At 37.1% G+C, this 25,753-nt stretch overlaps 1 protein-coding gene across 3 annotated transcripts in view; it reads right to left on the reverse strand.

The window, feature by feature from the left end:
- The window catches only part of LTBP1 (latent transforming growth factor beta binding protein 1), a 240,885-nt gene that overhangs the window by 42,146 nt on the left and 172,986 nt on the right, over window positions 1-25,753 (reverse strand). For all 3 annotated transcript variants that reach the window (XM_058164199.1, XM_058164191.1, XM_058164180.1), the window contains 7 exons: window positions 20,781-20,906; window positions 19,907-20,032; window positions 16,899-17,018; window positions 14,340-14,459; window positions 4,315-4,437; window positions 2,399-2,530; window positions 144-266 (listed from right to left, as the gene is read on the reverse strand). In XM_058164199.1, coding sequence (XP_058020182.1) covers window positions 144-266; window positions 2,399-2,530; window positions 4,315-4,437; window positions 14,340-14,459; window positions 16,899-17,018; window positions 19,907-20,032; window positions 20,781-20,906 — 870 coding nt within the window. The remainder of the gene's footprint in view (window positions 1-143; window positions 267-2,398; window positions 2,531-4,314; window positions 4,438-14,339; window positions 14,460-16,898; window positions 17,019-19,906; window positions 20,033-20,780; window positions 20,907-25,753) is intronic.

Below are 25,753 nucleotides of genomic sequence, written 5' to 3' on the forward strand. Positions count from 1 at the left end.
AAGTACTTGACAAATGCTACAATGACAGGAGTAGTCCTATCTTTCACTCTTTAAACAAATGATCATACAATAATTTCAACCATACAAACTTATGTTTCTTAGCTTTTTTAAAAAAGAATCGAAATCCTTTAGTGATACTGTACCTTGACAGCCTCTAGAAGGCATTAACTGGAAGCCCTCTGGACATGTACACTCATAAGACCCTTTGGTATTAATGCAAGTACCCCCACGACAAACATTCTTGTCTTCTTGGCATTCATTAATATCTGAAATAAATCCAATTTCAGACAGACAGTTTTAGAAGATACTTATTTAACAACATCTCTCTATAGAAAAATCACACATACAAGAATACTTGAGTAAATCATGTAAAAAGTAAGTTTTGGGGTATCATAAAGCCAACAAAAGATTAACCTACCCTTCAAACAATGCTAAAAATGTACGAAATTTCAAGCACTGGAAGCCAACAATTGGTGCTAATAATTTTCCAATTTGAGCAATACTGGAATACAAGTGTATATCATCGTTGGCTGAATGGACAGTATTAGGATAAAAATAGCAAATTGCTGATAGAAATAGACTTTGTATGGATACATGTAGGCAAATATAGGAGTCATTTATAAAAACACAATAAGTTAAATGAAGCATGATAGTGGTATAAGTGTATTTTATACCCACACAAACATATAATATTTGTATTAGATAATTATATATAGAATTGCAATTGTTTATTGTTTTAACAACATATTACTCTATATCTTATTTTTGTTGTATTTTTCACTTATTTTTTTAAACATGATATTAGTGTTTTTTTATAATGTATGTATTTTTATGTTTTGTTTCTTTTGCTGTTTCCTTTTTCTGATATTATTTTAAAGGCAATAAAATTTTTAAAATGTGCTCCTTTAAATTATATAAAGTACTGACAAAATCCCTTTAAAAATTAGACACAATGTTTTTATAATAAACAGAAAATCTTGTATCATATTTATAGAAATTATGGCAAAATAAAATAATAATTTTATGTATGGCTCATCATATTTCTTGATAATGAAGCTGAAGTATGAGGGTGCTATTATTATTTATCAAATGTAAAGCTACTGGAGAGAAAACTGATGCTTTGCCCAGAGACCACTTATAAATTTGGATGGCACAATTAGGAAAGAACCGATTTAACACATATTTAAACAAAATTCATGTTCATAAATCCAGACACTAAATATATTACAATGATGGTGATCCCATGTAATCCTACAGTTGTTTTACTTAACTTGTCTTATAATTAGAAATGAAGGGGAGGCAAATGGTATTTCATTTGTTAAGGATTACAATAATATGGACATGGCTATAAGAATGCCAGCAACATTTTAAAAACTGTGACTTACATATAGTTTCCCCCTTCGCCCAAAATATTTTAAAAATTGATTCAGATTGTTTCAAAACCATAGTTGGTAGACAACCAAGTTTAAATAAGAATATAATAGGGGGAAAGACTCAGACAAATACAAGTCTCTTTTTATTCGGGGAAAATCTATCTATAAAATCACTTACCAGCAGAAAAAAAATTAAACAGAGGCCATATGTAACATATCTGACAGATGAAATGTCAACAAGAGAAGCACTCCCATAATTGTATTTCCATAGAAAAGAAAACTTTTGAATGTCTATGTTCCACACAGCTGTTAAATGCTATAACCATTTTTCCTCTTATATAAATCTAAGTCATACAAGAACTCAGATTTCATGAATCGCAAAAGCATTTATGTATTTTTTTTTCAGCACTTGATCACTGGCTAACAATGCTTCATTTAAACCAGGCACAATTTTCTAAGAATATTTTTTTTGGTTGCTAAGTTATAACGTTTGGTACTTTAATCAATTCAAGACCAACAAAATATGATAAAAATGTGGGTGGAGAAATCAACTAGAGTCCAATGTTTCATAAAAAATATATGCCCATGAAAGTGAATCTGCTCCCATCTCTAGTGCTGTGATGTTCCAAAATAATTTCCATGGTGGTTGAAAAGGAAGAACAGTAGACTATATCTGACAAGGATGAAATAATTATGCATTCATTACACAAATATTATCCTGCACAAAGACAATGGTAGGGTAGCTCCAAACAGCAGGTATTATTTTTCTGTAACCTTTGCTTGAAGTTATTAATTAGGATACAGGAAGCTATCATCTGCCCTCAGCAAGAATTTGGACTACGTGGCCTATAAATGCCCCTTTGATCTTATGCCTATGATTCTAAGTAATAATATTGTTAAGAAGAATGTTTCATATTGAATGGTATTATTTCATGTGTTATCACACACACACATACACACAGTAAAAATTAGCATTTGGCTGAATTGTTCATGAAAATATGGTAAAAATGAAAATTACGATATACCTTCACAATAGTCTCTTGCAGGTGACAACTGATACCCCTGCTCACAAATACACCTGTAAGATCCAGCTACATTTCTGCATTGCCCATTTATGCAGAGCTGCTCCTGATGCTGATGCTGACATTCATCTACATCTGCAAAGGATCAATAAATATTTAGGTAGTTTAAACTCTGCTCCCCACATCTAACTATTTAACAGTTTTAAAATACCATCATATAGTTATATTTGCAGAGAGTATTAAGAATTGAATCAAAACACGTTACATTTATTAGCAGTTTCAATATGACTGCTCGATAGAGTTAAGTTGTCTTTCCTGTATTAATTACCCATGTTGTAATACTGGCAGGTTAAAAACAGGAGAAATTGGATAGATGGATCTGGATATAGAACATTACTATGATTTTTATTGAAATTGACTCCAATCATATTTAGCTGTTGCTCACTTATGAGCTTACAATAACTTTTTCCTTTCTCATACTTTAAGGATAGTCAGCTATGCCAACAGCTGGATTTCAGCAGGAATAGTCATTTAAAAGCCACACGAAAAGCAGAAAAACATATGTGGCTACAGGATGGCGCTGCTGACACGCCACGCAGAATAACTAGTTGCGAATTCATTCCACAAACAAAATGGCTCACACTCACTCAGAGTTGAAACTTAGAGGGGTAGAATCTATGGAGATAAGCAAAGTAATGTACTGTGGTGTTACCTGGGGTTTTTAAAACCCGTCAATCTCAAATGGATGAGGTCCTTTGCAATCTCAGCTTTTCCACCTGTGGACTGGATTACTGCCCTACCTGGCTGATAAAAAGCAGCTAGAGAGGGGCTTCAAATTAGACCATAACTTTTTGGGCAAGGTATTTGGGCTGAAGTTCAGAAGACCTAGGAGGATATGGATTATCTAGACTCGTGGCGGTTCAAGTTTGAACCTGACAGAAACTGAATTGGCTGCTGTCACAGATGACCTTTGATAGGACTTGGCTGCAGAAAGTAAAACAGTTCTTGCCTACCTAGATCTTTCATCAGATTTCTGTACTGTAGATTACAATATTCTTCTTGATTACTAAAAAGGCATGGGAATTGAAGGCAATGTTATGATACTGGTAGTTCCATTCCAACCTAAGCAGGCAGGCCCAGATAGCGGTTGTGGGATGGAAAAATCATGGGGTCTTTTTTATGGAAGGTCTTAGAATTTAATTCTTTCCTCTACTTTGTCTAAAAATTACATGAAACTACCAAAGAATGAGGTTTGGGGTGAGGTACGATCAATATAAAGATAGTACTCAGTTACACATCTCCATCCTGGACTGAGAGAAACAGTGGAAGTCATGATGTAGCATTTGGAGGCTATCCAAATCTAGATGGGGGAAACGAAGCTCCACTTAAACAGGATGGAGTGGCTGCTGAGTGAGAAGTTGACTCTACGACAGTGCCATTTTTGACTCTTGATGGGGTTGCACTCCCCTAGAAAGAGCAGGGGAATCTATAGCCAAGAGGGCTTTTGCCTAGACAGAGCCTTATTTGGAACAAGGAGCAATGAGGATTCTCATACTTCGTCATTTCTAGATTATTGTAATTTGCTCTACATGAGTTGCCTTTGAAAACAACCCAGAAACTTCAGCTAGTGCAGAACATGGGACTGCCATGTTATATCTCCTCACAGTTCAAGGTGCTGGCCACTACCTACAGAGCTTGGTGTGGCTCAAAGTCTGAATATCTTAGAATTTCCCAATAGTTTCTGCCTATCCTATTCAATAAATTGTGGGTGCCTGCTAAGAGTCCACTCCTCCCTGGCAACAGTGGCTGTTTTCTGTAGTAGTTCATCTTTAGAATAGCTTGCCACCAGAAACAAGAATGCTTAATAAATAGTTTTCTTGCCATTAAACAAATCACATAAGTATTACTCATGTGTTTACCTTCACACTGATCTCCTGCTGGGGAAAGTTGATAACCTTGGCTACAAAGGCATCTGAAAGATCCCTCAAGGTTTTCACACTGGCCATTTGTGCAAAGACTGCTATACTGACATTCATTTACATCTGCAAATAAAATAAAATATATTTTAAACATTGCATTATTTACTTAACATGATGCAAACATTTTCCATAGAATCTGTCAATAAATTGTCATTGACTTCTTTCAATGCAAACTTTAGTCAAATTTTCTTTTATATTCCTCATCCTTTTGCTCCCCCAGTACAGATGGATGAATCTATTAATTCCCATTTATCTGACACTTGCTTTTATTCGTTATTTTTAAAGAAATCACAAGAGAATCAAAGAATTAGAAAACATTTGTGTTATCAGGTTCAATTCCTGCCATGTACAGGAATTTGGGCATCATTGGGCATCATTGAGAGATGGGTACCCAGTTCTGCTTCAGTATATTTAGTGAAACGGAATGTATCATGTCACTGGTAATTAGTTTTACTCTCAAACTTTTTGTTTTCTTAATATTCAACTAGAATTTGCCTTCCAGTAACTTAAATCTGTTATTTAAAATCTTGTATCCAGCGTCAAAGAATTGAGGTCTTTGAACTATGGTGCTGGAGAAGACTCCTGCAAGTCCCTTGGACTGCAAGGCGATCAAACCAGTCAGTCCTAGAGGAGATCAACCCTGACTGCTCTTTAGAAGGCCAGATCCTGAAGATGAAACTCAAACACACTGGCCACTTAATAAGAAGGAAGGACTCACTGGAGAAGAGCCTAATACTGGGAAAAATTGAGGGCAAAAGAAAAAGGGGACAACAGAGAATGAGGTGGCTTGATGGAGTCACTGAAGCAGTAGGCATGAGCTTAAATGGACTCTGGGGGATGGTAGAGGACAGAAAGGCCTGGAGGAACATTGTCCATGGGATCGCAATGGGTCGGACATTACTTCGCAACTAACAACAGGGATAAGAGAGAACAGGTCTTGGACTTCTGTGCCATTCTTTCATATTGTTTCTTTTGAAGAATGCTATATGCTCCCTTAAAAATCTCTTCTGCAGTTCCTTTAGTCTCTTCTTATGGCTTTCTAATTTCTTTCACCTTTCTAATTCTCCAATTATCCTTGCAAACGTATCTGCATTTGCAAATTTCCTTCGTGTACATATACTTTTGCAATTTCCTCTAATATAATACAATTATATGCATTAGTTTTATATAAATATACTAGATTGTTTCCATAATTGTTTTTTAAGCTGGCAAAGAGGATCATAAAATTTGGAGAAGGAAACATTTTAACTTATTCTGAAAAAATCAAACTTGGTTTGTTATGATTTTAAAATATGAAATTGGATAAATTCATATTCAAATTCAGAGTAAACAAATTTCTCTTCTCTTCTTAATCCTAACTCTAATTGTCACATCCAATCCATCTGGAAACTTATCAAGTAATAACTGAGGGCTAATTAATTTATACTGGAAAAATGAATTACAATATCCAATCCCCTTAGACAGGCAAGTCTGTAAACTGTAAAGCTCTGTACTAGAAGTGTTGTCTTTAAAAATATATCTTCTACATTTAAAAAATGAAGTACAAGTACTTAAAAATGAATGCAAACTCAATTGGTGTAAATTATTTGGAGGGGCATTTCATCTGGCATGAAGAGAGGTTGCAGGATTTGGATTTGGCTAGTCTAGAGAAAAGAAGGACTGGGGGGCGGGAAACATGATAGCAGTATTCCAGTATTTGAGAGGTTGCCACAAAGAGGAGGGGATCAACTTATTTTCCAAAGCACCAGAGGGCAGGACAACAAGCAATGGATGGAAACTTATCAAGGAGAGAAGTAACCTGGAATTAGGAGAAAGTTCCCAACAGTGAGGACAATTAACCAGTGGAACAGCTTGCCTTCAGAAGTTGTGGGTGCTTCATCAGTGGAGGTTTTTAAAAGACTGGACAGCCACATTCTGGAATGATATAGGGTCTCCTGCTTGAGCAGGAGGTTGGACTAGAAGACCTTGAAGGTCTCTTCCAGCTCTGTTCTATTCTGATTCTGATACTTTATGTTCTTCTCCGGTTTCTCCTTTAACCAGTGGTTAGCTTTGCCTGACTGGTAATGACTGCTGACTGCTCGAAATGTACTCTGTGATCTGATGGCACAGGAAGGGCCTTGACAGGACAATCCTGAGCCTTCAAGAGGATGTGGCAACACAGGACTTTTGAGAAAAGGGTTCAGGAGGTGTTTTGGCCATCTGGAATAAGTTCACACCACATTACTAATGTTACTCATTAAGTAAGATTTGTTTTGCATTGGAGAACCATAAGAAAAGCAGGTTTGGTGGGTATCCCCCCCAAAAAAAATGTCTTTGATATTTGTATTTTATCAAAGCACTTTTTATTTTGTTTTTAGAAGAGGGGAAAAGTAAGGTTTTATAATGGATGAAAGTATATCAATAGATGGAAGTTCAGAAAGACTGTAAAAGTATGTCTGCTTAAGATCATAGAAAATGCTGAATAAGCCCCTTAGGGTTTGCCAGCAAGTACTAGCACAATGAAAGACTGTACCAAGAAATGCTTGTCTGCTCTGGTTGTCATTTTCAAATGTTCCTTTTTGCTTTGAAAGCAGACATCACAGGATAAGATGCCAAAAGCCAGAGTCAGTGCCAACGTAATAAAATTATCTCTCCCTGCTGCCAGACGCTAAAAGCCATGCAGTAGGATTCTAGACAATACCGGAAAATATAATTTCTTTTAGCTGGATTTTTTTCAGAAAATGATTTCTCATATGTTCTAGCTAATTTATTCAATGATATACATTCTAAAGAAAATAAAAGATAGCTTTTTAAAAAATAAGACACACATTTTCTTTGACTTATTTTATATATATGTGTGTGTGTATGTGTGTGTGTGTGTATATATATATATATATATTTGTTTTCTGAGGTTTTCACGGGTGTTTGTATATAGGTCTTTGGTTGTTCGGGTTTTCTCCCGTGTAAAATTAGAAGTGTCTTGGCGACGTTTCGATGAAGTCTCATTCGTCATCTTCAGGCTTCAGCTTCGTGCTTCTGGGAGCATTGCTTCAGCTTCGTGCTCCCAGAACATTGCTCCCAGAAGCGCGCACACACACACACACACACACACACACATATATATATATATATATGTAGGTCTTTGGTTGTTCGGGTTTTCTCCCGTGTAAAATTAGAAGTGTCTTGGCGACGTTTCGACGAAGTCTCATTCGTCATCTTCAGGCTTCAGCCTCGTGCCTCTGGGAGCAATGTGTGATTGCAGCTGTTTCTTCCTTTTTAACTGCTAGTGGGGGTTTGAACTGATTGGGTGGGAGCTTGGCTGTGCTCTGATTGGATGGAAGTTTTTTTGTGCTCTGATTGGCTGTGGGTGTGTCCTGTTTCGGTGGGGGCTTGTTTGTGCTCAGTTTAGTCTGTGTTGCAGGGGGATTTGAGCTGGTGAGCTGCATAGCTGTTGTTTGGCTTTGTGGTCGCTACATCTTCATAGTGGGTGTCAGTCTGCTGCATGTATGGATTGGAGGGTTTGAAATGGCTAATGTTGCAGCTGCGGTCTGGCTTCTGGTCCTTGGTCGTGCTTCATGATCAGTGTGGTTTTGGGTCTGCTTTCTGGGTGGATGTGCGGTGGTGACATCCTGTGTGGACCTCATGAGTGTGGGTCTGGTGTCATTCCTCGTGTTAGGGACTCGTTTGTCAATAAGGGCGGTTTCAAATGGCTGGTAGGCGGAGGTGTCATCTCGTTTGTTCATGCTGTGTGGGCGTTTTCTATCTCGATGGCTTCTCTGATTATTCTGTTGTTAAAGTGTTCAGTTTTGGCGATAGTTCTGGTCTTTTAAAGTCAATATCGTGTCCTGTGGCTTTAAGGTGTTGGACCAGGGAAGAAGTTGGTTCCTCTTTTTTGACTGAGTTCTTGTGTTCTTCAATGCGTGCACTTATTCTTCTGTTGGTTTGTCCGATGTATGTGGTGGGGCAGGCGGTGCATGGGATTTCATATACTCCTTGATTTTCTAACTCAATTTTGTCTTTGGGGTTTCTTAGGATGGTGGATATTCTTTGGTTTGTGCAGAATGCTGTCTTGATGTTATGTTTGTGGAGGATCTTGCTGATTCTGTCTGTGGTGCCTTTTATATATGGGAGGAGGGCTGTGCCGTTTTCTTATTCTCTGTCTTGGATTTTAGTGGGGGGTTCTTTTTGGATTAGTTTGGTAATCTTATTTCTCTGGAATCCATTGGATGTTAGTACGTTTGTGAGTGTGTGTAGTTCGGTTTTTAGGTGTTGTTCGTCAGCTAAGTGTTTTGTTCTAGAGATGAGTGTCTTGGCTACGGAGTTGATCTGTGCTGGGTGGTGGTGTGAGAGTGCGTGCAAATAGCGGTTTGTGTGTGTTTTCTATCTCAATGGCTTCTCTGATTATTCTGTTGTTAAAGTGTTCAGTTTTGGCGATAGTTCTGGTCTTTTTAAAGTCAATATCATGTCCTGTGACTTTAAAGTGTTGGACCAGGGAAGAAGTTGGTTCTTCTTTTTTGAATGAGTTCTTGTGTTCTTCAATGCGTGCACTTATTCTTCTGTTGGTTTGTCCAATGTATGTGGTGGGGCAGGCGGTGCATGGGATTTCATATACTCCTTGATTTTCTAACTCAATTTTGTCTTTGGGGTTTCTTAGGATGGTGGATATTTTTCTGTTTGTGCAGAATGCTGTCTTGATGTTGTGTTTGTGGAGGATCTTGCTGATTCTGTCTGTGGTGCCTTTTATATATGGGAGGAGGGCTGTGCCGTTTTCTTGTTCTCTGTCTTGGATTTTAGTGGGGGGTTCTTTTTGGATTAGCTTGGTAATCTTATTTGTTTGGAATCCAATCAAAGAAGCCTTGACAGCTATCCAAAACAAATATAACCCCCCCAAGCACATCCTAGATCTGACCAACCACTGCCTATCCAACACATACTTCATCTATAATGGACAAAAATACAAACAAGTAGAAGGAGCACCCATGGGATCACCCCTCTCACCTGTCATTGCCAATCTCTACATGGAACACTTTGAAACCCAAGCTCTAGAAAAATCTGATCACAAACCCAAACTCTGGCTCAGATATGTAGACGACACCTTCATAATCTGGCCACACGGGAAAGAAAAACTTGACAACTTCCTCACACACCTCAATAGCCTACACCCCAAAATACAGTTCACCATGGAAACAGAAGTTAATAACCAACTTCCCTTCCTGGATGTCTTAGTCTACAGAAAACCCAATGGCTCCCTAGGACACACCATCTACCAGAAGAAAACACACACAAACCGCTATCTGCACGCACTCTCACACCACCACCCAGCACAGATCAACTCCGTAGCCAAGACACTCATCTCTAGAACAAAATGCTTAGCTGATGAACAACACCTAAAACCGAACTAGACACTCTCACTAACGTACTAACATCCAATGGATTCCAGAGAAATAAGATTACCAAACTAATCCAAAAGAACCCCCACTAAAATCCAAGACAGAGAACAAGAAAACGGCACAGCCCTCCTCCCATATATAAAAGGCACCACAGACAGAATCAGCAAGATCCTCCACAAACATAACATCAAGACAGCATTCTGCACAAACCAAAAAATATCCACCATTCTAAGAAACCCCAAAGACAAAATTGAGTTAGAAAATCAAGGAGTATATGAAATCCCATGCACCGCCTGCCCCACCACATACATTGGACAAACCAACAGAAGAATAAATGCACGCATTGAAGACCACAAGAACTCAGTCGAAAAAGAGGAACCAACTTCTTCCCTGGTCCAACACCTTAACGCCACAGGACACCATATAGACTTTACAAAGACCAGAACTATCGCCAAAACTGAACCCTTTAACAACAGAACAATCACAGAAGCCATCGAGATAGAAAACGCCACACAGCATGAACAAACGAGATGATACCTCCGCCTACCAGCCATTTGGAAACCCGCCTTATTGACAAACGAGTCCCTAACACGAGGAATGACACCAGACCCACACTCACGAGGTCCACACAGGATGTCACCACCACACATCCACCCAGAAAGCAGACCCAAACCCACACTTATCAGGAGGCACGACCAAGGACCAGAAGCCAGACCGCAGCTGCAACATTAGCCATTTCAAACCCCTCCAATCCATACATACAGCAGACAGACACCCACTATGAAGATGTAGCATGACCACAAACACGAAGCCAAACAACAGCAATGCAGCTCACCAGCTCAAGTCCCCCTGCAACTCAGACTAATCTGAGCACAACCAAACCCCCACCCAAACAGGACACACCCCCAGCCAATCAGAGCACAATCAGAGCCAATCAGAGCCAATCAGAGCCAATCAAACCTCCATCCAATCAGAGCACAGCCAAGCTCCCACCCAATCAGTTCAAACTCCCACTAGCAGTTAAAAAGGAAGAAACAGCTGCAATCACACATTGCTCCCAGAGGCACGAGGCTGAAGCCTGAAGATGACGAATGAGACTTCGTCGAAACGTCGCCAAGACACTTCTAATTTTACACGGGAGAAAACCCGAACAACCAAAGACCTACATACAAACACCCGTGAAAACCTCAGAAAACAAATATATATATAAACATGTAGGTTTTCACGGGTATAGGTATGTAGGTCTTGGCATTTTCGGGTCTTTTCCCGTGTAAGGTTGAGAGTATCTTGGCGACGTTTCGACGAGGTCTCACTCATCAACTTCAGGCTGGTGTCTTCGGCTTCATGCTTCTCGAGCAAAGCATGGTCGGAGCTGCAGTCTCTCTATAAATACTGGTGGGGAGGTGGGGAATGTTGCTGTGAGCAGGTTGGTTGGCTGTGTGGTTGCATCTTGATTGGTAGATGGAGTGGGTGTTTACAGATTGGTCGGCTGTTTCGTAGCATCCTGTGTGGATGTGGTCCTGGTCTTTTGTTCCTGAGCATTGGTGTTGTGGCCTCTGAAGTTCTGTGATGTGATGTCTTGAGCAGATGGCTGTGATGCAGCATCCCGGGCCCTGATTTGGCTCTGAGTCTGAGGTCCTGTCATGTGTTCCTGGTCTGTGTCAGCCTGCTTTGGGTAGGGATCAGAGGGGGGCGCAGCAGCCAGTGGTGTCAGCATGGTCTGGCTTCTGGATGATGGTTGTGTTTCGTCTGTGGGATGGGTTTGGGTTTGAATCTGGTGAGGATGATTGGTGGTGGCATTGTGTGTTGTTCAGACACCAGCCTGACGATGATGAGTGAGACCTCGTCGAAATGTTGCCAAGATACTCTCAACCTTACACGGGAAAAGACCCGAAAATGCCAAGACCTATACGTATGTATGTATGTATGTATGTATGTATGTATGTATGTATGTATAGCATTAAATCTATGCCAAGCTGACTACATTGATAAGCAATAAGCTTCCATGCTCAAGTCAAGGTTCTGGTTTAAAATATAAAGCTCTACATGTCTTGGCACTCAAGTATTTGCGGGTTTGTTTCTCTCAAGGAGACTAAGGACCCCATCCTATATAAAGTCTAGGGGTAGGGACTAGGAGGAATATCTTGCCCTTTCAAGTATATAGGGCTGTGATGGCGAACCTATGGTAATGTGCCAGAGGTGGCATGTAGAGCCTTCTCTGTGGGGACGGGCGCAGTAGCCAGCTGCTCTTCCCAGTTCCGAATCGCGTATGCGTGCCAGACAGTTGCTCTCTTCTGGATTCCAGTGCTCCAGCATGCGCGTGTGCACGCTCTCCAGTTTCGGCACTCGGTGCACGAAAAGGTTAGCCATCACTGATATAGGGAGGACCCTCTCCTTGCTTGCATTTCACAAAGCGGTAAAAATATCAGCACATCTGGGTTGATAATGGGTTACGAGATCTTATTTTTCCATTCCATAAACTGCCTTGAGTCATGAAAAATCTAACAATGTTTGAGATAGAAAGATAATGCAGTTTATATAACCAGACTGAAGGAGCTAGGCCAAGCTGTTGAAATATTGTCTTTTCACTGTAATATATGAGCTTATGATAGAGCTATGGAAAACTTGAAATGAAATTGGTGTGGAAAGGAGTCGAAGGGTAAAATATATTTCCTTGGTAAACAATGAATTACAATCTGGCTTCAGTTTATTATTAATGATGCCAAGCAAAGATGTTTTTAGACACATCGGGCCAATGTCAAAAGCATCAACCATGGGCTTCCTCCTCCACTCCTGGATAAACAGTAGCATGACACGCAAATGACTTGGTGAAAGTGCACATCAGATGAAACTGAGCAGAATCAGGGAAATTTCGAATGCAAAAATGCCACGACATTTATTTTGTTATGTCTTGATGTCTGGTTATTATGAAAGATGATAAAGAGAAGCAGGCTGTTATTGTTAGCAGCAGGCCAACATTTCCAAAGATTTAGACCCATTCTGAGCTGCAGACATAATCTGTACAAGAGCGTCCTATAATTTAGTCCTTTATGCACTACAAATCTAATCATCTGCCAGACAATTAGCCTTATTCTCCAGACCTTTATTGAAGCCCAAAGTCTGATGTCTGATCTGACATGGAGCAATATAAGTAGGAGAATTAATTATATAACAAGCCCTGACTCCTATGATGTGACTCCATGCTGTCATACTCACAATGTAGGCTGCACACCACATCAAATTTTACAAACTATTATAGGCTTATGCACAAGTACAAGAATAACATGGGGGCTGCCCTTCACATACATACATACATCATACATATATACATACATACAAACATATATCATACATACATACATACATATATCCTTCTTTGTTCACCAATACATTTGGACACCAGAAAACTAGACAGACTTTACTTCAAATTTCCTAACTCCAAAATTTCCAATACATTCTACTGAAAACTTGAAATATTTTTAATTGGCCGCAGTTATTGTGCTCACGGGGCATTTTGTGATGTTTGACTGCTAAATGTTTTAGAACATAATTTATCTTTTAAGGTTGTTTAAAGATTAAACAATAAAAGTTGTTTGTTCCTATTTTTATTTTTGTGTTCCATGCTTCTTCTTCTTCTTCCTCCTCCTCCTCTTCTTCTTTTCTTTCTCCTTCTTCTTCTTATTTCAACTATTTTTGTTTATTATGTTATTTTAATATTGTTAAAAGTTTTACTAAAACACATTAAATAAATAAATGCAGTTCCTGGCTACTTCCTATTTTAGCAGAAATGCAAATGAATGTATTTGCAAAGCTGAATTCATGACTAAAATGGACAAGAAAAGTGATTTTGTAGGAACAGGGTATGGTTTTTTAAATTTTAACCAAGCATTAAAGTTTTTGCTGTCCATTGGCCAGTAGCTTCAGAAGTAGCACCTCACTAACTTAACAATAATATAATACAATTTTAATAATATTTTAATTTGTCATTTTAATATTTCAACTATTTTAACTATTCTTTACTTATTTGATAACTTGTAAGCCACCTAGGGTCACCTTGTAGGAGTGATGGGCGATATAAAAATTTAATAAACTAACAAAGAAGACAATAAATAAATAAATAAATCTAGGAAGTGGAAAATCTAGATGATTTAAAATTGAGCTAAATTTTCATGCCAATGAACTGGCATGAAAGTGTAACAAAGTATGTTAAACATATTCTGCCTGACATTTTGTAAGTCTTTATCTTAATATTTACTGTTTCAATCAGGCTTATACAATGTAATTCTTGAATGTTCTTTGAGGTAAATATTTAATGGGAAAAGTAGCACAGCCTACCCTTTTCATACCTTTCATACTTTTACGATATAGTTCACAATCGAAACATATGCATAAAACCAAGCATGTTAGGGAAAATATAAGGAAACAACAACACCTTAGGAAAAACAGTACATCTGAAATGCAAATACTAGGGGAAAATGCCTATAGCTAGGAGAAATGTGCACAAAAAACTCTTCCATAAACTGAGTTATTTGCACTTTTTATACTGATTTCAACAGAATTTTATGGGTGGGGAGGGGGAATCAAGAAAGCATATACCATGACACTTTCCGTTCCATGCTCTGAATCCATCTCTACAAGGGATACATTGGTAAGAACCAGGAGCATTAATGCACTCTGCATCTGGACATGTATGTGGCACTGAGCACTCATCAATGTCTATGAAAACAAAACATCAGTGAAATTTTTAATGGTAATTAAAGAATAAATGCACATTAAAGCAGTAATATTATGTAGGAAGGTATTGTAACACAAATGACATAGGTCCACTGACATATATTATGTTATACTAAGTAGGCTGTGCCTGGCAGTTTGTAGAAAGTGCAAAATGTTTTGAATCTGAACAGAGTCAAATTCAAAATATACCATTTTGAGTTTCAAATGTTCCATCTTGATCACAAAACTCTTTTTCAAACTAAGTTCACAGTTAAAGTACCCATTTAGCATTTGATTTTTTTCGATTCAAAAACCAGATGATTCCTCTTCAAAACAGTTTACATTCAATTTGCATCCTTTTAGTGCTTAAAAACTAGAATACAGCTTTCACAGTGATCACAGGCAAGGCACTATTTCTTAATTTAATTCCCATACACTCTAAAAGAATAAAGATTGTAAATAAGTTAATGGCTGAGTTACTCCCCTGATGCATATTTTTACATATATTTACTTCTTACTTATATTTAAAGATTTTAATTTCTTAAGGCAACAAAAAGACATTAATAGAGATTAATGATTACATAAAGCTAAGAAATAAAGATGCTATAAAAACATTCTTGACTAAGCAATATTATTTTACAAATGTCCTATTCTGAAAGCAAGCAGAAGTTGTCCTTGATGCTTCCTGGGTTTTTTCGGTTTGTATTAGGAAAAAAAACTTGAATCTAAGCCCAGTGGCTTAGCAATAATGCAGAGAAAATACATAATAATATAGTTGCCCCATGGCTATTAAACTATAGCCTTACTAGTTAAACCCCACTTGCATCTCCCACAAGTCATCTCCACTAAGATTTTTGTACAAAGCATAATTTACCTTGCAGCGAAGAGACTTATACAATTACACACAATTCGAGAACAGATTAAGAGGGATAATCAGGAATGTCATGAATGAGAAATACCAATAAGGAACAAGTACTATCTAGGATCGAGAAGTCAGGTAATTCCAAGCAAAGCTACAGGCAAATAATATGGAGGATAACTTACTGCAACCTACTGCAAGAAGAATGGTCTATCAGCAACTCAGCAAACCCAGTGGTACATTGTGCCTGACATGCAATGTCAGCTGTCTCAATCAATTAACAGGGAGAGGCTAAACTCCTCATTGATTCATTATTTAATGCACATGTTATGCTTCTCCAATAAAGCTGTAGGTTGTCTAAGTCTATTTCTTGGATGTCCAGCTCTCCACTTCTCCTATTACAAGTGTAATGGCAACACTTCCACAATTTTCATACCTACACCACATAGGCACAATACATTTTAAAATCCATTTTAAAGCTATCTGAACTAGAAATGATAGGTTTAAATGATTAATATATTCTTGATAAAAATGATATACTGTAGATAAGGACAAAATATGAAGTCTTCAAGTAAATTTACATTGATTTTTTATTCAAAGCCAAGAAACTTCATGGCAAAAACCAATTTCACATGTTTTTTTGGTTAGATGTTTTATTTCTTTAAAGTTGATTTTTTTCTGCCAGTGTTTTGTTCCAACTACAAATGGATTTTTTGGTAAGTAATTCTTGCTATTACATAACCCTAAAGTAATTACCTTCATTGGAAATAGCAACCTTATAAGCAATTTCAGGACAGAAGATTAACAAATTAAAAAGATAATGTGTTTCCTAAGGCAAAGCCATTCAATGTTTATGGTTTTATAGAGTTTATATAATAAATGAAATCTATCCCCAAAACAAAGATAGCACTGAGGCAGCATTGTTGGCTGCCATCCATGCTGATTCTGGAAGATCCGCAACTTGATTTTGTAGGTGTGTCTCATGTTGTCCATTAGGCTCTCAGTCCTTCCAGAATTTTAATAGATTAAAAAACAAAACAAAACAAAACAAAACAAGAAGACCTTAGAAGATTGGCAAGCTTTCAAAAAGAATACTGGTTCCAGAATTACTTTGAAAGAATTGGTCCTGGAGGCATTCTTCAAAAGTAAAAATAGCAGGTAGCTACCTCCTAATATTTTATTTTGAACTATCTCCAACTACCCAGGAAAAATGGAAAGAAAAACTGAGGCCATAGGAGCTAAGGAGTATTTTGATATGGACTATACAATCCTCATGTGGAAAGGAGAGGCAAAGGTTGCTTTGCTTGTGCTACTGTCAATAGCATATGGTTTATATTTGTGTTAGCCAAAGGGAGGAAAGTGACGAAATATGTGCTGCAGAGCAAGTTCAGTCCTTTCTGTACTTCCACTGAAATGTTCCAGGCAAGTAGGTAACAAAGGGATTATGATGTCATGATTATGTTTTTTTCATCTTGGCTAGTAGTTCTAATGGCTTCTTTCCGTGACGCCCTCCCCCCACAAGAATTATAACATAGTTAAAGCTAAGTAGTCGGGAAATTTGTTTAGGAGACATTAAAACTCACCTTCACACTGGCCCCTTCTGTTCATCTGGAATCCCCTGTCACATTCACATTTATATGAACCAATGGTGTTTACACAGAGTCCTTCTCCACAGGTATCAAGCCTGGCACATTCATCAACATCTAAAAACCCAATTTTGTGATAATTTTAATACAAACATTTAAGTAAAAAATACAGCAGTTTACATAGATAGATGATAGATAGATAGATAGATAGATAGATAGATAGATAGATAGATAGATAGATAGATAGATAGATAGATAGAAAGAAAGAAAGACAGACAAGGCAGATAGACAGACAAATACCACTCGTAAATACTAAATCCACAGATTAATTTAGATCTTAATTCAAAATCGAAATTTTAAATGGGTTTTATGTCAGTCTATGACCGTTTTAGTTGATTTGGCCTATTAAATATTTTGTTTTAATTCTGTTTTAAATTTGTTGTTTGTATTCTGTGTTTTTAATATGGCTGTAAACTGCCCTGAGTCCTTTGGGAGAAGGGCGGTATAGAAATTAAATTATAAATAAATAAAATAAATAAAAAAGATCTAAAAGATTTTTTAAATTCAAAAGCGCTGAGTCCTTGCAAAACTATCATCATGTGTTACTATTACCTAACTCATGGGTCTGTTCTGCAGTATCCCCAATTTGTAAAAGCCTTTTTTTGCTGTTTGGATATCAACAGAAGTTACTATGACTGAGATCTATGAAAAATGTTCTTTACTTAAGTCAGAAATATATAGATATACTGTACATCTATATATCTCTATAATGTATATAGATGTCAATAACTCATCAGTTTCAGACTTTTTCAGCATATCCAGAAAGGTCAGGCAATGAACCTGGGATTTTCACCTGGGGTTTATTAATATTTTAAAATTTTAAAATCTAAATTTTAATTTTATCAGCCTTTATAATTTGCTATGTTTTAAATGTTGTTTTAATTGTATATATTTTGTTTTATCGTTGGCTGTACACCGCCCTGAGTCCTTCGGGAGAAGGGCGGTATAAAAATTTAATAAATAAATAATAATAAATAATAATATATCAAGAATATGATCTACCATTAAGGCAGGGGTGAAATGCTACTGGTTTGTACCAGTTCGGCAAACCGGTAGTAATAAAAGCTACTGGTTCATTCGAACTGGTATTTCTGATGATCAGCTGTGCCGCGCAATTTACATTTGCTAGAAAGCAGGAAATTGCGCGGCACAGCTGTCCCCCCTCGCTGTTCTACTTACCGTATATACTTGAGTATAAGCCAACCCAAATATAAGCCGAGGTCCGCGCGGCGAACTGCTCAGCCTTGGGCAAATCCCGCCGGACGATCTCGCCGCCTCTTTGGCGTCTCCTGTGCGGGGTTCCCGAAGTACATCGAGACGTAGACTCGAGTATAAGCCGAGGGGGCGCTTTTCAGCACAAAAAACATGCTGAAAAACTCGGCTTATACTCGAGTATATACGGTACCTTCAAAAGGCTCCTTTTTCCATGCAAAATGCGCATTTGGTGTGCACTGTGCATGCGCCCGCAGTGTGCATTTGGTGTCCACTATGCATGCCCATGCAGCGTGCATTTGGTGTCCACTGTGCATGTGTGTGTGCGCAGTGCACGTTTGGTGCACATTGCACATGCGGCGGCAGCGAACCAGTGACAACCTGAGGAGGATTTCACCACTGCAATTAAGGTACATTTTTATTCTCTCTCTCATTTTTTATGTAGAATGCTTTCTACATGAGACAGATAGGAGAAATTTACCACCTTCATAAAAAATAAAATTGACTCCAGATGTTGTTGACTATATTGCTCATACTTGCTCTATCATTAGTTTGATATTTCTCATTATCCCTTTTTCATGTTACTTTATACACAGATACAAATTTGTAGTATCCGTAGAGAGAGAAAAATGACTTTCGTTCAGAATGATTGGATTATACTTGCGAGGGAAAACAAGGCTAAAGTAAGATACAAAAATAGTCATGTCTTGTTACATCAACATATACTATATATATTAATGCCATATTAGGCATCCATTTTTCAAAGTGATTGTGTCTTTGTGGAAATTATTGTTCACAATACAGATTTCAAATATATATTTGGACAATTGTACTTCCTTGACAATATAATGTCGGTATAAGAACTATGCTAATGTCTGAGGCAAAAGAATAGAGAGAATGGGAGTTCTAAGCAGAGTATTTTCTTCAGTAAACTCTGAAGTTAATATAATTTCTAAATGGCAAGAACAATGTTTACTGTAATCATTGGTTCATTTGGATATCTATATAATTTGCTGAAATGGTTTTTGAGAATGTATTTGAACCATTCAAATACATTGAATTGGAACCAGTGGTGGGTTGCCGCCAGTTCAGACCAGTTCTATAGAACTGGTAGTAAAACCGGTGGGAGGCTCTGCCCACTGACCCAAATGTCATCAAAAGTGAGCTACGCATGCGGGCAAGATGCAAACCGGTAGTAAATGTAAGTAGAACCCACTCCTGATTTGAACCTATTCTTTCAAACTCTGGTTATTAATTTGGGGATACATTACTCAGGATCGTGAGGGATAATATAGAAAGAGAAATACTCCCAGATCCCCAAAATCAAAATTACATTTACTGGGAAAAGTTATTTTGAACACTGATCAAATATTTGCCAGAAATTGCAGTACAAATTATCTGTGTCTAATATTGTGGTTTTTTACATGCTAGACCTGAAAAAACCATCTGTCCCAGTTATTATGGTTAAATTATCTATATAAAACAACAAAGTTGGAATATTTCTTTCATTCTGTTTTCCCTCTGTAACTGTGATCAAATATTAACTACCGCTATAGTATGGGGTATGGCATTGGGCAGTATTTTTAAGGAATGCATCTATTCAATCAAATTGTTTCCTTAATCAATATAACTTGTTTCCAATCATATATATTCCAAAATATATTTCAAATTCATGCTTTTGATCATTAGCGTTAAGGATTAAGAAGCTGCCTCATATAAAGCTCAGTAATTACCAACACAATCTGTTCCTTGTTCATTGGCCATGAACCCGGCCTGGCAAATACATAGGAAGCTTCCTTCTGTATTTTCACAACGCCCAAGGGAACAGAGATGAGGAGTCTGAGAACATTCATTAATATCTGTAAAAGAAATAAAAATATATGAAGACTCAAAAACACCCCATACTCTTACACTTCCATTGCTTCACTTCCCCTAAAGTACTTAAGTACCTACTGATTTTTTTTAAAAAAACTTCAAATAGGTTTACATAATAGGATTTTATATAAAATTTGATTTAAAAACATAATTACCAGCTTTAAGCTTCGGAGCATTAATTTTTTTGGACATGAAATCTTCATTTGCTGATCTTTTAGATGGAACGTTATATATTTATGAATATGAGGAGCAAACATTGTATGCACTCAGCTTATGCAACCTTTTAGAAATCAGGAGGTAAAGACTAATCTTTTACTTATATAGATTTAATGTTAGATTACATGAGGAGTTTAAGTGTTGAGTTATATTTTTTGCAAATATCCTAGTAAATCTATCATAAAATTGCTTAGGTTTGTATTAGGATTCCAAAATCATGAAATTATGGAATTCTTGAGTGATTTAAGAAACTTCAATTTTCCTCACTTAAATGCGTAAATCAAATTATAATTTTGTATCTATGAAGGAAATAAACAAACCCAGCATGTCATATATAGAAACTCAAGAAAGGATGAGGGGAAAATAAATTAAAATATTTTAACTTGCATTACGTGCCCAAAAGAGAAGAACCATTCTTATTTGCTATAGTCACAATAGAGAAATAAATAGTAGTATTTTTCCAGAACCTTCTCATATGCATCATGTTAGCAACTGGGATCATGGAACGTAGATTACCAGAACATTTTGTTTGTTGATCATTAAGCCTATATCCATCATAGCATAAGCAGGTGTATCCCACAGGCAAGTTAATGCAATGTCCTTGTCCACAGATGTCTGGGTTGACTGTACATTCATTGATTTCTAAATGAAGGGAAAATACTTGTAGTAAACCATTTGAAACATTTCATCATATCATCATTTTTAAAAGAAGGATTTAAAAAACACAGACTAACTAGGGTCAATTTGGATTTTAAAAAAATGATTCCACAGCAAAGGGGAACATAATATAAGCATCTGGATAAATTCATGTAAAAGTCTTTTTTTCTGTTGCATTATTTACACATAATGTACTGATAGATGTATTCAACTACAGTTATTGTGCATTGTTAAAAAAACTTCATTGACCATGTTGGAGAAGTCCAATTTGGACTTCTAGCTATGAGGTCACTATGATTTAACACTATGATTTAACACTGACACGATGGCATGATGCCATAATTAATTAAGTTACAATATCAATAGAGGATTGGGGTTGCAAATTTTGCCCAAGGAGCTTCTTGCTATGGCAGCTTCCTGCTATTGGCAAAAGGAAAGTATGCTGCCTAGGAGAACTATGAAAATTTTCCTCATAACAACCTAACATCATTACCTCAGCTTTCACTTTTTTATTTTCTCCTCTGGAGAAAATTCCGGGCAAGAGTAGTGTGCAATGAAGCCAGGCTATCTGGCAATGTTTTGCTGTTGTGCTTTCTAGATGGAGTAACACTATTTCTTATTCAAGATGCCCCACCCTATTGGGAGATATCAAATTGGAACAGAAAAGAATTGCAGAGGCTATGGGCCCAACCACAGCCCAGTGGCACTAGTAATGTAAAGTTGAATTAAAGGTGCACATGAACACTGTGACTGTTGGTTTAAGAAATTTTGCTCTAATTCATTCATTATATTCTTCATACGAAGATGGAAGATATTTGGCCTTAGATAAACATCTGGAGGAAAAAATACCTACAGCTGAAAAAGAGCCAAGCCTTTGAAATATCTGTATTGAGGATGTCATGAAAAATGTCCCCATAATTTATTTACATGTATAGTAGTGGAAAATAGAATAGAATAACAGAGTTGGAAGGGACCTTGGAGATCTTCTAGTCCAACCCCCTGCTTAGGCAGGAAACCCTACACAGTTCAGACAAATGGTTATCCAACATCTTCTTAAAAATTTCCAGTGTAGGACTTCCGCTGGCAACGCAGGCTTCGTGGACGTTCCTTTGGGATCGTCTGCCCTGGGTTTCATCAAACCGTCCCTGACAGCGTAAATGGGCTGTCAAACGGTTTGGAATTCTCTCCCCCGGGAGAAGGGGGAGAGAAGAGTGGTCAGGTCTGGGTAGAGCTCCCCGGGAGGCCCTGGAATTTAACCAGGGGATCAAAGGGTGAGAGCTCCCCTTTAGCCTGACGAAGCTCCGTGCCCAGGGTGCTTCTGTTTATACAGAACGAGAAGCCGCGACCATCTCTGTGCCAAGATTTATTTTTAAAGAGAACTCAACACAGACAGAACAAAGCAGGAGGACTAGCAAGAATTTGCAAGTAATAAATCTTAACTTCGGCTCTTAAATAGCCTTCCTTTGAACTAACTTTAAAATGGCGTTTGTAATATACAAAGGAAAGTGAAACTACAGAAGGATAAAGGAAGAGATTTTAAGACTGGTTGCACAGAAATTTAAAAAGATTTTTTACTAATTTTAATTTTAAGAAATAAAGTTTAAAAGAAGATGGCAATTAAGCAATTAAAAACAACTGCTTTTAAAAGTGTTGGAGTGTGCTGGCATTTGCTTGTAAGAAGATTTTAGCAAATGGCATTTTGTGTATTGGAAGTGAAAGTTAAGGAAATGCTTATTATAACTGCTGGCGTGGAACCTATAAGAAGAACATAACAAGCTACTTTTTAAATGGAATGAATAAGAACTGTTAATGATTTTTTTTCTTTTTACCTTTTTCTTTATCACAATGTTTAAGAAGAAAAGTTTATTGATTTTTTTTCTCTTTTTAGTAGATTTTACAGTTTAAAAATGGCTCTTAAGCAAACAGAATTAACTACTAAAAACTTGGAAACTTCTTCAGTTCAAATATGGAAAAAAAAAATTTATAGGAACTTTTGGAAGCTTACCTTTTCTTAATAAGTTTTTAAACAAGAGATTTTTACACCAATATATTAAAGATTGGAAATTCTTTATCGTTAGATGTTAAGCTGATTGGTGAGCAGAGGGTGGAAAATGTGTAAGATAGAAGATGAGGGGAAGAAGAATGATTAAGATGTGATTTTGATGGTATTTTTTTTAAAATATATATATATAGGGTTTAATTTTTACAACTGATCTATTTTGGGTATAAGGTGTTACTATTTGGTATATGTGAAGTATAAAGGAATGGGAAGATGGAATATTGTTTAACTTTTGGAGGACAGATAGAAAAATTTATGGATGTAATGTTGGTATTTGGTTAAATAGAATTTAATTGTTATAATTGATATATTTTGGATATAAGTTATAAGTATAATTTTAATAACGTTATTTGACAGATGTAAGGTAAATTGAAGAAATATTAATATTAGCAATGTTATTTGATTTATGTAAGTGATATTAAAGATATGAGAAGATAGAATATTGTTTATTTTTGGAGATTGGATAAAAATTTAAGAATTTAAGCTGGAAATATGAATTATATTTGGGAGACTGTTTAAGGAAGAAAGGAATATTATAAAAGAATTTCTGATGAATACTGGAAGATGGAATATCGTCTTGGTCTTGATCGATGAAGATTAGATATTAAAAACTATAAGATTCTGAAGACTTCAGGAGTGGAATGGATTAATATGAAGACTGGATATTAAAAACTATGTATTTTATTGATGAACTGGAAATACTAATTTAATTGGAAGATTCTGAAGATTTTAGGAGTGGAATGGACTGATATATAATGGACTGGAAGAAGAATGTACTTTTTTGTTTCTGGAAAGGGAGTTAAGGTCTTAGAGAGAGGAGTGACTATGGATTATGACTTATGTTGTATTTTAATTTATGATTGTTAATTTTATACCCTGTACTTTGTTCTGGGAAGCCTTGGGGGGGGGGAGATGAAGGATCAATGTAAAGGAATGATTGAAGATATGTAATTAAGAAATTGAAATAATTTGAAATGAAATCGGGGCTGCTCAGCTGCCATTTCAGAAGGGAATGGAAAGGGAGAGGAGAGAGTGAAGGAAGAAAGTAGGTAGGAAAGAGAGAGGTAGAAGAGGGGGAAAGGAGAGGAAGAAGAAAGGGGAAAGAGAGAGAGTTAGAAAGGGTGGAAGAGAAGAGTGGGGAAGGAGAAGAGGAAGTAGAAAAGCGAAGGAGAGGAAGGATGAAGAAAGTAGAAGAAAGTAGAGAAGGGAGGAGGAAAGATTTGTTAAGGAAGGAAGTGGTAGCTGGGCAGGTCCGAATAAGTAACAAATGAAAGTTAATGACTAATGTTGAATAAGAGATTGTATATTGAATAGGTTGTTGGAAAATGGAAATAAAACTTTTTTATTAAAAAAAAAAATTTTCCAGCGTTGGAGCATTTACAACTTCTGAAGGCAAGTTGTTCCACTGTTTAATTGTTCTAACTGTCAGGAAATTTCTCCTTAGTTCTAAGTTGCTTCTCTCCTTGATTAGTTTCTACCTGTTGCTTCTTGTTCTACCCCCAGGTGCTTTGGAGAACAGCCCGACTCCCTCTTCTTTGTGGCAACCCCTGAGATATTGGAACACTGCTATCATGTCTCCCCTAGTCCTTCTTTTTATTAAAGTAGACATACCCAGTTCCTGCAACTGTTCTTCATGTATTTTAGCCTCCAGTCCCCTAATCATCTTTGTTGCTATTTTCTGCACTCTTTCTAGAATGTCAACATCTTTTTTACATTGTAACGACCAAAACTGGATGCAGTATTCCAAGTGTGGCCTTACGAAGGCATTATAAAGTGCTATTAATACTTAGGTTATCTTGATTCTATCCCTCTGTTTATGCAGCCTATAACTATGTTGACTTTTTTGGCAGCTGCTGCACACTGCTGGCTCATATCTAAATGGTTATCCACTAGGACTCCAAGATAGGACTCCAAAATAGACAGGTTGCCTAGAATATGTAACACCCAGACCACTCAAACACACGTATGTGTTTCTCTCTCTCTCTGTGTATTGTGTGTTTACAGGTGGTCCTTAACTTATGACCATAACTGAGCCTGGCAATTATAGTCATGACATGACGGTTGTAATTACGTCATTGGACTTTTGCGACCTTTTCTGCAACAGTCCTAAAGCAAATGCTGTGGTTATAAATTGAATGCTGTGGTCATTAAATGAATGCTTTGGTCGTTAAGTGAATACTGTGGTCATTAAGTGAACCCACTGTTCACTATGGGGTGTTTTTGTTTCTTCAAAAAATCAAAAGTAAACAGTTTTCCAGGAAAAAAAATCAAAAATTGCAGTCATGTGGGATGTTGCAAATGGCCATAAATGCAGACTGGTTGCCAAGCACCCAAAATGCAGTAACGTAACAGCACAAAGGGGCTGGCTTGATCGAAAGTAGTTTTGGGGGATCTGTTGTAAGTTCAAATGATCATTAAGGGACTGGTCATAAGTTGAGGAACACACCCGCATACCATTACCTATGAATTGAACATGGTCCTTAATAAAATTTAATTTTCCAATTTGTGATTTTTATACTTTATTTAATTAAACATCGAAGTTAGGTAATAATTATCCAATTGTTCACTTCAGAACAGGGGTCTCCAGCCTTGGTAACTTTAAGCCTGGCGGACTTCAACTCCCAGAATTCCCCTGCCAGCAAAAGCTGGTTGGGGAATTCTGGGAGTTGAAGTCCGCCAGGCTTAAAGTTGCCAAGGTTGGAGACCCCTGCTTTAGAAACATGTTGTCCTAGGCACTAAAGCACCATGAGGTTTTGTGAAATCTTAGGACAGA

The sequence above is a fragment of the Ahaetulla prasina genome, chromosome 1, assembly GCF_028640845.1.
Source record: "Ahaetulla prasina isolate Xishuangbanna chromosome 1, ASM2864084v1, whole genome shotgun sequence".
Taxonomy (NCBI): domain Eukaryota; kingdom Metazoa; phylum Chordata; class Lepidosauria; order Squamata; family Colubridae; genus Ahaetulla; species Ahaetulla prasina.